The sequence below is a fragment of the Tamandua tetradactyla genome, chromosome 9 (genome assembly GCF_023851605.1).
Source record: "Tamandua tetradactyla isolate mTamTet1 chromosome 9, mTamTet1.pri, whole genome shotgun sequence".
NCBI classification, from domain to species: Eukaryota; Metazoa; Chordata; class Mammalia; order Pilosa; family Myrmecophagidae; genus Tamandua; species Tamandua tetradactyla.
Window position 1 is genome coordinate 5712958 of NC_135335.1, and position 16093 is coordinate 5729050.

Here is a 16093-nt window from a genome sequence, read left to right on the forward strand (position 1 = left end):
GTCATGTCCCATGTAGGGGAGAGGGCTATGATTTCACTTACAGAGTTGGGCTTAGAGAAAGTGAGTCCACATCTGAGCAACAAAAGAGGTCCTCCAGAACTAACTCCTAGGCATACCTATGGGTAGGCTAAGCTTCATCGCTACCTACATAAGCTTCACAAGAGTAAGCTCAAGATCAAGGGCCTATTGATTTGGGTGTCCCTAATGTTTGACACAGTGTCAGGGGATTCTCTGATGATGAGGTTTAATAGTTCCATATTTTTTCTCCCATCCCGCAGAGGACTTTCCTAATACTTTTTGATTATCTGCTTACTATATTCTACGATGTAGCCAAGCCTTACATTAAGCTATACTGGATTAAAGGCCCTCATTCTTATACTGGGCTCTTCCTCAAAACCATCCTGGCCCGTCATGCTTCCACATGCAGTTTGGGATTAGCTAGTCATTTTATGAAATTCTCCCATTGTAGATTGTCAGATATTTAGACTGATGGAAGAATTGCCATCCTTGTGATATAAAGCCTACCTGTCCAGAAGCATGGTGTAATCATCTGTTTATCTGGGTCTTTCTTACCAAACGATTTTAATAATAGTTTGTAATTTACTCCATGAGGATCTTACACATCATTTGTTAGATTAATTCCTGTGTACCTTATTTTTTTTAATTTAAAAATTTTTTAGAAAAATATAACAACAAACATTCTTTTTTAATTTATTATTATTTAAAAAAAAAATAACAACAAACGAACACAAACCTTCTTATGATCATTCCATTCTACATATATAATCAGTAATTCACAATATCATCACATAGTTGCATATTCGTCATCATGATCATTTCTTAGAATATTTGCATCAATTCAGAAAAAGAAATAAAAAGACAACAGAAAAAATTCATACATACCATACCCCTTACCCTTCCCTTTCATTGATCACTACCATATTAATCTAAATTTATTTTAACATTTGTTGCCGCTATTATTTATTTTTATTCCATATGTTTTACTCATCTGTTGACAAGGTAGATAAAAGGAGCATCAGACACAAGGTTTTCACAATCACACAGTCACATTGTGAAAGCTATATCATTATACAATCATCATCTAGAAACATAGCTACTGGAACACAGCTCTACATTTTCAGGCAGTTCCCTCCAATCTCTCCATTACATCTTGACTAACAAGGTGATATCTACTTAATGTATAAGAATAATCTCCAGGATAACCTCTCGCTCTGTTTGAAATCTCTCAGCCATTGACACTTTGTTTCATTTCTCTCTTCCCCCTTTTGGTCGAGAAGGTTTTCTCAATCCCTTGATGCTGAGTCTCAGCTCATTCTAGGGTTTCTGTCCCATGTTGTCAGGAAGGTCCACACCCTTGGGAGTCATGTCCCACGTAGACAGGGGGAGGGCAGTGAGTTTGCTTGCTGTGTTGGCTGGAGAGAGAGGCCACATCTGAGCAACGAAAGAGGTTCTCTTGGGGGTGACTCTTAGGCCTAATTTTAAGTAGACTTAACCTATACTTTGTGGGTTTAAGTTTCATATGAACAAACCCCAAGATTGGGGGCTCAGCCTATTGCTTTGGTTATCTGCACTGCTTGTGAGAATATCAAGAATTCAACTTGGGAAAATTGACTTTTCCCCCTTTCTCACCATTCTGCAATGGGGATTTTGCAAATACTTTTTTATTTACTGTTCAAATCACTCTGGGACTTATTGGGGCATCACTCTGGACAAACCCACAAAATCTCATGCCCTACTCAAGGTTCCATGTTCTTATGGTGTTCAGTTAAGCTGTCTACATAAGTTATATTAGGAAATGCGCTAGTCAAAATATGAATTTCGTACCAAATAAACATTTTTTGCTTTAGTCTCACATGTAAGTTAAAATTTTCAAATATTACTTACCACCTATTTTCAACACCCTGCAGTAATGACATTCCTTTGTTCTTCCTCATGCAAAAACATTTTTTAAATTTGTCTGTGTACCTTATTTTTATTCCTCCTCTTCAGTGTATTTTTTGAGTTGGTGGTGGCTGGGGTATTCAATTGCAAATTAGTTTTATAATTTGAATTTGTATATAGCTAGCAATGTGACTGCATTCTTTTTAACTTAAACAGTTTATAGATTATCTTTAATTATCTATGTGGTTATCCATAGTTGCAGAGACTTTCCAATCTCATTTATTTTTTTCTTACCTTGTTGCATTGGCTCAGAGATCTAGCATAATGTAAAATATGTGTAGTCACAGTACACATTCTTGTCTTATTTCTCACTTCAAAGTGAAGGCTTCAAATGACCATTTACTATAGGTTTCTGGTAGAAACTCTTTATTTAAGGAAGTTACTTTATTCCTGGTTTGCTAAACATATTTTTAAAAAATCAGATCAAGAATGACTGTTGGTGTATCCCCTGCTTTACCGAGCCAGAACCTTTTTTTTTTTTAGTGTTTTAATGCAATTTTAATGCAATATATTTCCACAGCATAGAAACCAATCCAAAGTATACAATCACAGGTTCATAGTGTCATCACACGCTTGTGCCTTCAGCTCCATGATCAAATTTAGGACATTTTCATTACTCCAGAAAAGAAATAAAAATAAAAAAGAAAACCCTAATCTTCCCATCTCTTTTATCCCCCCCTCCATTATTGACCTGTAGTATTGATGTGGTACGTTTGTCTCTGTTGATAAAAACAATATTAAGATGTTGCTATTAACCATAGTCTACAGTGTGCAATAGGTACATTTTTTTTCTCAAAACCCCTCTAGTATTAACTCCTTATAATTGTGTCATACTTCTGCTCTGGTTCACAAAAAAACTTTTAAAATATTTGTGCAATTAATCAGGGACATCGTCCACCACAGGATCCGCTGTTACACTTTCCTGGGTTTTAACCTCCAACTTTCCTTCTGGTGACATCCGTGACTCTAAATTTCTTCTGTCTGCCACAGTCCCTCAGCATTCAGCAGTTAGTTATTCTCACAGTAACATGCTGCTGTCACATCTGTCCATTTCCAGATGTTTAAATTCACTCTAGTTAAACATTCTGCACATATTAAGCAACCACTCCACATTCTTTCATCTCCTTCTGTCTCCCAGTAACCTCTATTCTGTATTTTGTGGCTATGAGTTTACATATTATAATTTGTTCCTATCAGTGAGATCATAAAATATTTGTCTTTTCATGTCAGGCTTATTTGACTTAACATATTGTCCTCAAAGTTCGTCCATGTTGTCATGTGCTTTCGACTTCATTCCTTCTTACTGCTGGATAATATTCCGTCGTATGTATATACCTCCTCTTTGTTTATCCATTCATTGGTTGATGGATACCTGGGTTGCTTCCATCTTTTGGCAATTGTGAATAATGCTGCTGTGACCACCGGTATGCAGATATCTGTGCGTGTCCCTGTTTTCAACTTTTCCAGGGGTTTCCCAAGTAGGGGGATTGCTGCGTCATAAGGCATTGCCTTACTTAGCTTCCTGAGGAATCGCCAAACCATTCTTCACAGAGGATGTACCATTGAACGTTCCCACCAGCAGTGAATAAGTGTCCAGTTTCTTTACATCCTCACCAAGGCTTGTAGTTGCCTGTTTAATAGCAGCCATTCTCATAGGTGTGAGATGATACCTCACTGTGATTTTGATTTGCGTTTCCCTAATAGCTGGTGAAGCTGAGCATCTTTTCATGTGCCTCTGAGCCATTTGCATTTCCTGTTTGGAGAAATGTCTATTCATATCTTCTGCCCATTTTTAAATTGGGTTGTTTATCTTTTTATTGTTTACTTGTATGATTTCTTTATATATACTAGATATCAAGCCCTTTATCAGATACGTGGTTTTGAAATATTTTCTCTCATTGAGTTGGTGGCCTTTTTATCCCTTTGACGAAGTCCTTTGAAGCACTGAAGTATTCGGTTTTGAGGAGGTCCCATTTTGCTATGTTTTTCTTTTGTTGCTTATGCTTTGGGTGCAAAGTCTAAGAAACTACTGCCTATCCCTAGATTTTGAAGATGTTTCTCTACATTTTCTTCTAGGAGTTTTATGTACTAGTCAGTACCTTTTTAATTGCCATTTCCTTCGAATGTGGGGCAGGGCTTTCTCAGAATCTCCAGGCTGGGGTTGCACCTATATTGTCATTTACTTTCTTACTCTCATCATATTTGATTATTCCTTTATCATGTGCCAGCCTTGTTTGGCCATCCCTGTGTGCCCTGTACCAAATGGTACTTGGGGAGACTCGGTAGATAGATTGAATAGGTTGAATAGATTCACTTGACCATATTCCTGATATGTTCAAGCTTTTTAAGTTTCTCTCTGGGGTGCCTTTACATTTTTACAGATGGTCTCAGTTTCAGTGATTTTCCACTTCCCTTCTAAGAACATAGTCTGAGGTGCCTTGTCATCAGTTCATGAGAACTAACTACACCATTTTTTGGTGCTTACCTGATAAAATGAATGCTTTATGGACAGTGCCGTTTAGATCTTGCACAAACACATGAGGCAAGGGAAACGATTATCCATTTTATAGATGAGAAAATTGAGGTTTAGAGAGCTTAAGTCGTTTGCCCAATGAGTGGCAGGGCTGAACTCACGAGTTCAGCTCGTCTGTACTTAATCATTTAAAAAGCCTGGGGAGAGGGTCGCATTCAGACAAGGTGAGTAGTTACAGAGCAGGACATGGCCTGGCATTGTGAAAGTGGGGTGCGGTGGGGGTGGGGGTGACTGTCCTGGCCCCACTCTGACCTTGTCCCTCTGAACATGCCACAGACACCATCCAGCACGTCAGGGACAGCAGGCATATCGTCGTGTACCATAAGGGACGGTACTTCAAGGTCTGGCTCTACCATGACGGGAGGCTGCTGAAGCCGCGAGAAATTGAGCAGCAGATGCAGAGGATTCTGGATGACCCTTCCGAGCCCCAGGCTGGAGAGGCCAAGCTGGCGGCGCTCACAGCTGGGGACAGGTGGGCTGCTGCTCCGTCATTGCTGCCCCATTTCTGGGGTGGTCTTGTTGAAGCCCTGTGGGGCTCTTCCTGCTCACCCAGCCGCCCGCCCACAGGGGAGGTGTGGGCCCAGGTGGCATGCAGGACAGGCTCAGGCCCCTGCTGGCTCTGCCCCGAAGTCCCCCCGACCAGTGGACCACGGCGTTGGCCGCCAGAACAGTCAGAATTCGGGGGGTGACCTCTATCATCTCTCGGGGGGGGGGTGGAATACCAGGGCATCTAAGGAATTGGACTTTGTCACGGGGCTGTCAGCAAAATGTTTATTAATTTGGAAAACCGAAGGGATTTGAGCAGGGAATTCCTGTTAGGGCTAAATTTCCTTGCCTCGTCTGAAGATGATCAACAGAGGCGTTTGTTTACTCCAGGATGCCACCTGCACAAGTAATCACAGCAGGGTTTCTCGGCCTCCGCTGTGGGTTGGCATTTGTTTGGACCCAGTGATGCTGCGTGGTGGGGCCGGTCTTGTCGGTTGTAGAAGGTTTAGCAGCGTCCCTGGCCACCACCCACTGGGTGTCCCATCCCACCCCTGGCTCCGAGTTGTAACAACCAGTGTCACCAGACTGCCCAGCGCAGCCCCCCAGCTGAGAGCCACGGGGTTGTAGCAGCCCGCTGGCTGTGACAGCAGGGGTGGCATGTAGCGGGCAGGGCAGTGATGAGTGACTTCTGCAGAGATCAGGACGGGCTTTTCAGGAAGGGAGCGAGTCTTGGGTTGGTGCTGGGCGTCCCCAGCAAGAGGGGGATGGATCTGACCCCAAGAGGCTCCCCCACCAGGCAGCATCACGCGGTTGTCCCAGCTGGGGTTGAAGTATATCCCTGCCCCAGGTTAGCCAATCCCTGGGGCCAGGCATCCCTTTCCTCTGTGCCTCAGCTTCCACCTCTGAAGGTTGAGGAATGGCAGAGCCGTGACCGGTGAGGGGGAACGCGGGAAAGGCTTGGCACAGCGGGTGGCACATGGGACCCTACCCAGCCTGGTTCCCATGGTGGGGCTGGGGGGCCGGAAGGAGTGTCACGAGCGTTTTGCTCCTTTGCTGCTCCCAGGCAGCTGCACTGACGGGGGCCTTTTCTGCCCTCTTGTCATTCATTCATTCATCCATTCACTCACTCGCTCATGTATCATTAATTGAACAAAAATGACATGCCGTGGTTTTCCCTCTGCTCCGAAACAAATGGCAGGAAGCAGTCGGGCCCTTGCCCATGAGCATTGCGGTCTAGCCAGCTTGGAATCAGATGATTTCAGATAGCGAAGATCATCCCCATGGCGTTTTCCTTAAACAGATTCCAGAAAAAAAAAAAAATCAGGGTTTTATTTTGCCACTGCAGATACCACGTGTAAGAACAGGTCGCCAAATGGCTATGCGTTTAACTGTGTTTAACTGTCTTTGATCTTGACCACAGAGTGCCCTGGGCCAGGTGTCGCCAGGCTTATTTTGGATGTGGGAAAAATAAGCAGTCCCTGGATGCAATCGAAAAAGCAGCATTCTTCGTGACATTAGATGAAAGTGAGCAAGGATATAAAAAGGAAGATCCGGATACCTCCATGGACACCTATGCCAAGTCTCTCCTGCATGGCCAGTGTTTCGACAGGTATCCCAAGTTTCTTTTGACAGCCATTGGTTTGCCTGTAAGCTTGGAAGGAATTCCACATGGGCCAGCAGCCAGCCGCAAGTGTCCATACTGTAGGGAGTAAGGTTGGCATAAAAAGGCAAGTTATAGATGTCTCCTCTCCGACAAAACCAACTCACACATGCATACACAGATACACTGCATAAGCAAATTTGCGTCTTGCCGTCTCTGTGCATGATGCCCCTTGTTGGGAGACACCCGTGAGAACGGGGGCCGCCGTTACCTGGGAGCAGGTAAAGAAAGGCCGTGGCGAGGGTCTGTGGTTTCCAAATATTTTCTCCCATTGAGCTGGTGGCCTTTTCACCCCTTTGACAAAGTCCTTTGAAGCACTGAAGTATTCAGTTTTGAGGAGGTCCCATTTATCTATGTTTTTCTTTTGTTGTTTATGCTTTGGGTGCAAAGTCTAAGAAACTACTGCCTATCCCTAGATTCTGAAGATGTTTCCCTACATTTTCATCTAGGAGTTTTATGTACTAGTCAGTACCTTTTTAATTGCCATTTCCTTCGGATGTGGGGCAGAGCTTTCTCAGAATCTCCAGGCTGGGGTTGCACCTATATTGTCATTTGGTTTCTTACCTTCATTATATTTAATTATTCCGGTGGGTGTGGGGTCCGCTCCGGTTCCTGGGAGCTCCTTGGCCAGGTGTGTACGTGAGGCCGTACCTTCCACATGGGGGCTGGATCTGATGATGTGGGGCGTGTTATGCACGACCAGACATCCCTCTCCACCACTTTTCCTTCTCCATCACAGCGACCGCCTGTTCTCTGTCCAGTCTGCAGGGCACAGACGCTTCCCTGGGCGTCTGGAACAGGGAAGAAATGGATGACCTTGAGTCTTACTGATCCTTTTAGTCTCATGGTGCATGCGTGTTATTCCATCCGCTGCTAGCTGCTGGGTTGGGGGGTGCCAAGGAGAGACACTCATTCAGAATCAGGCAAGTACAGAGTGTCTGCCAGCTGGTGTCTTTTTATACCTGGGGGTTGCATTGACGTTCTGACCCTCTGCAGGTGGTTTGACAAGTCCTTCACGTTCGTCGTCTTCAAAAATGGCAAGATTGGCCTGAACGCCGAGCACTCGTGGGCGGATGCGCCCATCGTGGGCCACCTGTGGGAGGTGAGTTCGCACAGCTCCGGCGTGCAGATTTGGACGCCAGGCTGATTCGAATTGGTCGCATCTGTCTGGTTATTTAGCATGAATTAAAAAAATATATATAACAAACAAACACAAACCTTCTTAACTTATGATCATTCCGTTCTACATATATAATGAGGAATTCACAATATCATCACATAGTTGCATATTCATCATCATGATCATTTCTTTAAACTTTTGCATTAATTCAGAAAAAGAAATAAAAAGACAACAGAAAAAAATTCATACATACCATACCCCTTACCCCTCCCTTTCATTGATCACTACCATTTAATAGAAATTTATTTTAACATTTGTTCCCCTATTATTTATTTTTATTCCATATGTTTTATTCGTCTGTTGACAAGGTAGATAAAAGGAGCATCAGACACAAGGTTTTCACAATCACACAGTCACATTGTGAAAGCTATATCATTATACAATCATCATCAAGAAACATAGCTACTGGTACACGGATCTATATTTTCAGGCAGTTCCCTCCAGCCTCTCCATTACATCTTGACTAACAAGGTGATATCTACTTAATGTGTAAGAATAACCTCCAGGATAACCTCTCAACTCTGTTTGGAATCTCTCAGCCATTGACACTTTATTTTGTCTCATTTCTCTCTTCCCCCTTTTGGTCAAGAAGGTTTTCTCAGTCTCTAGATGCTGAGTCTCAGCTCATTCTAGAATTTCTGTCCCACATTGCCAGGAAGGTCCACACCCCTGGGAGTCATGTCCCATGTAGACAGGGGGAGGGTGGTGAGTTTGCTTGTTGTGTTGGCTGGAGAGAGAGGCCACATCTGAGAACAAAAGAGTCTCTTGGGGGTGACTCTTAGGCCTAATTTTAAGTAGGTTTAGCCTATCCTTTGTGGGGTTAAGTTTCATATGAACAAACCCCAAGATCAGGGGCTCAGCCTATTGCTTTGGGTATCTGCACTGCTTATGAGAATATCAAGAATTCAACTTGGGGAAGTTAAATTTTCTCCCTTTCTCGCCATTCTTTGCAAATACCTTTTTATTCACTGATCAAATCCTTGGGATTTATTGGGGCATCACTCTGGACAAACCCACAAAATCTCATGTCCTACTCAAGGTTCCATGTACCTTATGGTGTTCAATTAAGCTGTCTACATAAGTTATATTAGGAAATGCCCTAGTCAAAATAAAAATTTTGTACCAAATAAACAGTTTTTGCTTTAGTCTCACACATAAGTTGAAATTTTAAAATATTCATTACCATTTATTTTCAGCACCCTGCAGTAATGGCATTCCTTTGTTCTCCCTCATGCAAAAACATTTTTTTAATTTGTACATTTAGTCACTATCATTATACACTCTAGGCGTTCCTAGATTATACCATCTCAGTCTTTATCATCTATCTTTCTTTCTGATTTCATTTATGCCCCCAGCCCTCCTCCCTCTCTCATTCTCACATGCAGCTTCATTCAGTGTTTTAACATAATTGTATTACAGTTAGGTAGTATTGTGCTGTCCATTTCTGAGTTTTTACATTCAGTCCTGTTGCACAATCTGTATCCTAGAAGGGATTTTTTTTAATCATCACAATCAACTTTTTTCCCCTTATTTTGTGAAAAATAACATATATACAAAAAAGCAAAAAACTCCAAAGCATATCACAACAATTTGTTGTAGAACAGATTTCAGAGTTTGGTATAAGTTACAATTCTACAATTTTAGGGTGTTTTTTTATTTTCTAGCTGCTCTAAGATACTGGAGACTAAAAGAAATGTCAGTCTAATGATTCAGCAATCATACTCATTTGTTAAACCCTACCTTCTCTGTGTAACTCAACCATCACCTTTGATCTTTCTCCCACTCTTTAGCAGTATTTGGGCTATGGCCATTTGAACTTTTTCATGTTGGAAGGGGCTGTTGATAATATGGGGTAGGGAGATGGAACTAGCTGATGTTCTGGAGAGACTGGGCCCTCTAGGTTTCAGGACTTATCTGGTCCATGGACCCATCTGGACGTTGTAGATAAAACCCACCCTTTTAAAGCATGTAAGTGAGGGTCATTTGGTGCATTCAGTGTTACTAAACCATCATCGCCATCCAGTTCCAGAACATTCTCGTCACCCCAGCTGAAACACTCTATCTGATAGCACTCCTCGTTTCCCCTCTCCCAGCCTCTGCCCCTCACCTGCTTTCTTTCACTGAGGATTTGCCTGTTCTGGACTTTTCATATAAATGAGATCATGGAATATGTGGCCTTCTAAGAACAGTTTCTTTCACTCAGCATATTGTTTTTAAGGCTCTTGCATGTTATAGCATGCATCGGTGCTTCCTTCCTTTCTTTTTTTCCTTCATCCCTCTTTATGGATGGATAATCTTCTACTGTATGGACATAACCCATTTCATTTCTCTGTTCATTGGTTGATGGACCTTTGGGGCTACTCAGAATAATGCAGCTATGGACAACCGTGTACAGCTTTTTGGGAACTTCTCTTGTGTATATGCCTAGGAGTGGGGTTGCTGGGTCATGAAGCAGCTCTTTACCTGTTAGGGAAGGACAGAGCTTCTTGACTGTTTTGTTCACAGCATCCTGGGTGCTTGGTGGAGTTGCTGACTCACTGAAGAGTGTGTTCCATATATAAGTTGAACTTGCAATTTATTGATTTAGATTTTGGAATCCTTACCCTGCATGAAAAGAGAGCGGTCCCCTGGGCTTGGGTCCTGGCTCACTACAGAGCGTGGGCTTGGGCAAGTCCATTCACTTCCCTGGGGCCCAGTTTTCTCACCGATACAAATGGGTCTAGCACTCACACCTCCCGGGCTCACCGTAAATGCCCCATGAGCACATGCCCACGCTGGCAGGAGGCCCTGAGTGGCGTCACCACGGGGCTTAACCCCTGGCCCTGCTCCTTTCACTGGACGTGGGACCCTGAGCAGGTGGCTGAACCTGTCAGGGCCTCCCTTCTCTCTTCCCTAAAATGGAGAAAAACCACCTGCTCTGGTGTTCCCTTTGCACTGTTAAGTCCCTAAAATCTCTCTGTTAAAGAAGAAGGGTCTGTCTGCTTTTGGTGCAAATAAGTTTTCTGTAGCCCTTGTTAAGGGTAGCACCCGTGCTGCGTTGACACACCCCCCTTCCATCCCTGGCAGTACGTGATGGCCACCGACAGCCTGCAGCTCCGCTACGCCGACGACGGGCACTGCAAGGGAGACACCAACCCCAGCATCCCCTACCCCACCAGGCTACAGTGGCAAATCCCAGAAGAAGTAAGTCTCATTTACTATTTTCCCGGGAAGGAGGTGGATGTCAAAAGCTCCCATCCTTGTTTTCCAGCTGTGCTCCTGAAATGTATCCACCCAGGCAATTTTCACCCGGAACATGGAGCCACTGCAGCCCCTTTCATATCATCCCGTGGGAGCCAGAGTGGATATTTCTTCTTCTGCCTTCCGCTTTTGCTCTCATTATCGGTGGGATTTCCAGTGCAACCGTTGCTAATTGGAGAAACTAAAACGCCAAGCCAAGTATAATCATGTGGTCTGGAGTTGAAATACTGTAAATGGCTAATTTATAAATTTTAGAACACCACGTTCCTCTGAAGATTCTCCGATGTAGAGCGTTCAGTTGGGGCCCACTTGGAAAGGAATTTTAGGGTTGGAAAAGACCAAATCCTAGCTCACCATCTCCGAGCAGGAATTCCTGGGGCCCCAAGAGATCATTTCCGATGCGGTAAATTACTGTATCTAGTGCTGCGGTCTCGTCCGCTTGCGCCTGCTAGTCCTGTGGTTTCAGGGCTGGCAGGTATTCTGCAGAGAGTCTGACGTGGCTTAGGGTCCTTGCAGCTGACCAGTTTTGTCACGCTGCCTCCTTGGTTGCCATGGCACAGCATCAGTGGGCTCCAGCAAACAAAACCCACAAATGCTAGAAATGTCCTCTGGAGTCCTATTGGGAATCTGCCTGCGTTCTCAGTGCTTGGGGCAGCGCACCGCCCCCCCCCCCCCCGGGGCCATGTTGATACCACATTGGGGCTCCTGGATCATCTTTTGTGGAAAGGATGAGAAAGCCTGAGATGTATGTGGTTTTCTAGGTCACAACTCCATTGCCTCACTGAAAACTAGCTTCTGATTTTCTTCTGGGTGTGTGTCTTTACGTTTCTTTTCCTCCATTGAGTTAAACCTTTTTTTCCTTCTTTCTCTTAAGTGTCAAGAGGTTATAGAGACTTCCCTGAACAGTGCAAGCCTTCTGGCAGATGATGTGGATTTCCATTCCTTTCCATTTGACACTTTTGGTAAAGGCGTAATCAAGAAGTGTCGAACCAGCCCAGATGCCTTCATCCAGCTCTCCCTGCAGCTGGCTCATTATAGGGTAAGGGTCCCCCGCCCCCGGCTTTGGTGGCGAGTGCTTGCCTGGGGGGTTCCTAGATGCATACCCCACAGTTGGGAGAGACCCAAGACCTGCACCTGCTGGCGACAAAAGCACCACCAGGTCTTGATTGCCGGCTGAGCCTGTGGTCCAGGTGGGATGGGGTCAGCAGAACGCCCAGGGCTGGAGAAATTCCCTGAGTTTCACAGGACAGGGAGACTCGGGGGCAGGAAGCAAAGGGAGGGCTTGTCTGCTGGGAGAACTAAACCTTAGGTATGTCCCAAATCCTGGAGTCTAGTAAAGTGGAAGCACTCAGGGCAGATTACTTAATGCGTCTCAACTCTGTCTTCCTTTTCCACACTTGGGGACCTGCCGAGTGGCCTTGGGGTGCTCTGGGCCTGATGAGGTCCCTGTATACCGGTGGCCTACTTCCCTCTGCTTCTCGGGCCCTGCATCCCAGTTTGCCCTGCATGGGGCAGCCCTGTCCCAGGAAGCAGCCCGAGCATGCAGAATGTATCTGCGTGGGGCTCCGAGCCCACGAGAAGGAGCATTCCACCCAGGAGAGGGGCCGTGGCAATGACAGTGGCGTTGGCCCAAGAGATTCTTGGTGTCTCACCAAGAACTTCTAGTTCAACCCAGGGCTGCTTTGCAGTGTGTTGTGTCCACGTGGTAAGAGCTGCTGCTGTGGGAGTTTTGCCCTGTGTCCCACACTGGTCTAAGTGTGCTGCACACATCCTCCCCATATGCCCAGCCTGCCAGGGAGGCACTCGTTACCCTGTTTGCAGGTGAGGAAGCTGAGGGCTGGAGAGGGGAAACCACTTGCCAGGGTGATCCCCCAGATGTCACCTTCCAGGTGAAGCCAGGTAGGCAACCCTGGACTCCACACCTCTGGACTCCATACCTGTGGGCTCCATACCTGAGGGCTCCACACCTGTGGGCTCCACACCTGAGGGCTCCATACCTGAGGGCTCCACACCTGTGGGCTCCACACCTGAGGGCTCCACACCTGTGGACTCCATATCTGTGGGCTCCACACCTGTGGCCACCATACCTGTGGGCTCCATACCTGAGGGCTCCACACCTGTGGGTTCCACACCTGTGGGCTCCACACCTGTGGCCACCATACCTGTGGGCTCCATACCTGAGGGCTCCACACCTGTGGGCTCCACACCTGAGGGCTCCACACCTGTGGGCTCCACACCTGTGGGCTCCACACCTGTGGGCTCCATACCTGAGGGCTCCACACCTGTGGGCTCCACACCTGAGGGCTCCACACCTGTGGACTCCATATCTGTGGGCTCCACACCTGTGGCCACCATACCTGTGGGCTCCACACCTGAGGGCTCCACACCTGTGGGCTCCACACCTATGGGCTCCACATCCTCTATCACTGAACTTAAGAAAATAAGGAAATGCAGAAAAGCAAAAGTGACAGTACCGATACCAGATAAACTAGAACTCACGAGCCAAAACCACATTCAGAATTGTTGATGATACAGTTCTTATGCGTGATTGTGACACAAAAGGACAAATATCATATGGCTGCACTGCTTGGACATAAGTGGAATAAGCAAATTCATAGAGTCAGAAACTAGTATACTGGTTATGGGATGGAGAGGCATTTTAAGGAATGGGGATTTAATTTTAAAAAGTTAACACCACTGAATTGTATATTTGAAAAGGGAAAAGAAAGGCAATTTCAGGTTGCATATAAGTTACCCCCCCTCCAAACCCATAGAGCTGTATAACACAGCGTAAACAGTGTGCTAAAGTTAACAGTATAGTTGTAGTGATTTATTTCATGTATTTGTAAACAAAGGTACCACACTTATGCAAAGTGTTAATATTAGGAAAACTGAGTGTGTTGTGGGGAGCGGTATATGAGAACTCTGTACCTTTTGCATGATATTCCTATAAACCTATAGCTTCTCTAATAAAATTTTAAAAGTATTCCTGAAAAGAAAAAATGATTACAGCAAGCATGAAGCTTTATTTTCCCAAATAATATCCTCAGTGAAAGGCATAAACTAAAAGCAATTGGACCAAAGCACAGTGACTGTAGGAGACTTTAACTCAGTTTTGTGTCTTTGATGGATCAAGTGACTAGAGGATATAATAGAATCGAGAGACCAGGTCTTGGGAAGAATAAGCTTGCGTTTTAGAATCGCCAGGCAAACTTTGTGCATGTGACACAAAAAAGTGGGTTACGCCTGCATTGCAAAGAAGATTTTAAGAGAGCACCATGTTCTATGGTAATGAAGTTGGAAACCTCGATGAGATTTTTATTATTTTTTATGACAATACAAATTAGCGAAACGAACTCAAGAGAAGATGAGTATACGTGGATGAACACGAGACGTCATCAGGAGAAGCCCCCAGATGTGGTCTAGATAAGCTCGGGGCTTTGAAGAGCTCACAGCTTTAGAGATGTCGGAAGGGAAGGAAACTGCCTGATTCCCATCACAGAACTGGTGATAATGACCTTCATTGAGCCGCCACAGCTATGGTGCTGTATTAGTTAGGGTTCTCTAGAGAAACAGAATCAACAGGGAACACTCACAAATATAAAATTTATAAAAGTGTCTCACATGACCATGGGAACGCAATCCAAAATCCACAGGGCAGGCTGTGAAGCCGACAATTCCGATGGAGGGTCTGGACAAACTCCACAGGGGAGGCTTGCAGGCCAAAGCAGGAAGAGAGCCTATCTCTTCTGAATCTTCCTTAAAAGGCTTTCAGTGATTAGATTAAGCATCATGCATTACAGAAGACACGTCCCTTTGGCTGATTACAAATGGAATCAGCTGTGGATGCAGCTGACGTGATCATGATTTAATTCTATGAAATGTCCTCATTGCAACAGACAAGCCAGCACTTGCCCAACCAGACAAGCAGGTACCACCTCTTGGCCAAGTTGACACGTGAACCTGACCCTGACAGGTGCCAAGTACTTTGCAAGGATTAACCCTCACAACAGCCCCAACCAGGTACTGTTCCTTCTCCAGTCCACACGTGAGGTGGAGCATCTTGCCTGAGAAACTGTAGCTAGTAAGAGGCAAGGCTATTTCCCAGGCTGGTTCTAGAACCTTTGTCTTTAACCACTATGATGCCAGTAAACCTGATAGAAACTACCAAGAGAGGAAAAAAAGAGAAAAGAAAGCCATTGACCAGTTCTGCTCATGAATGTAAGCCTAAAAGCCCTAAATAAATTTTTAGCAAAAGGAATCTACCAGTATAGGAAAAGAATAACCCCAGGGATGGGAAGATGGTTTAGTATCTGTGAGTCTGATGATATATCATATTGCTAGGTCAGAGAAGAAGCAGATAATCATCCTAAGAGATACTGTGCTGGTTTGAAAGGATGTATGTACCCTAGAAAAGCCATGTTTTAATCCTACTCAATCTTGTGGGAGCAACGGTTTCTTCTAATCCTTATTCAGTACCGTAGATCGGAAGCTTGATTATCTCCATGGAGATGTGACTCAGTCAATTGTGGGTATTAAACTTGATTAGATGGAGATGTGTCTCCACCCCGTTCTATGTGGGTCTTGATTAGTTTACTGGAATCCTATAAAAGAGGAGACATTTTGTAGAGAGTGCCTTTTTGAGAATGAGGAGAGAGCCACAGAACCATGACAGAAGTATGAGAGAACCAAAGAGTGCACCAGCCAGCGACCTTTGGAGATGAAGAAGGAAAACACCTCCCAGGGAGTGTCATGAAGCAAGAAGCCTGGAGGGAAAGCTAGCAGACATCGTCATGTTTCACCATGTGCCTTCCCAGTTGAGAGAGAAATGCTGAACTTACTGGCCTTTCTTGAGTGAAGGTAACCCTTTGATGGTGCCTTGATTTGGACATTTTTTAAAACTTGCTTTAATTTGGAGATTTTCACGACCTTAGAACTATGTAACTTATTAAATCCTCCTTTTTAAAGAGCCATTCCATTTCTGGTATATTGCATTCTGGCAGCTAGCAAACTAGAACAGATACTGTGCTGG

At 44.8% G+C, this 16093-nt stretch overlaps 1 protein-coding gene across 2 annotated transcripts in view; it reads left to right on the top strand.

Annotated features, from left to right (window-relative positions):
- Positions 1 to 16093, top strand: part of CPT1A (carnitine palmitoyltransferase 1A) — an 83982-nt gene that overhangs the window by 56150 nt on the left and 11739 nt on the right. For both annotated transcript variants that reach the window (XM_077115447.1, XM_077115448.1), the window contains exons 10-14: positions 4772 to 4967; positions 6402 to 6590; positions 7638 to 7743; positions 10888 to 11004; positions 11936 to 12100. In XM_077115447.1, the coding sequence (XP_076971562.1) occupies positions 4772 to 4967; positions 6402 to 6590; positions 7638 to 7743; positions 10888 to 11004; positions 11936 to 12100 (773 nt within the window). The remainder of the gene's footprint in view (positions 1 to 4771; positions 4968 to 6401; positions 6591 to 7637; positions 7744 to 10887; positions 11005 to 11935; positions 12101 to 16093) is intronic.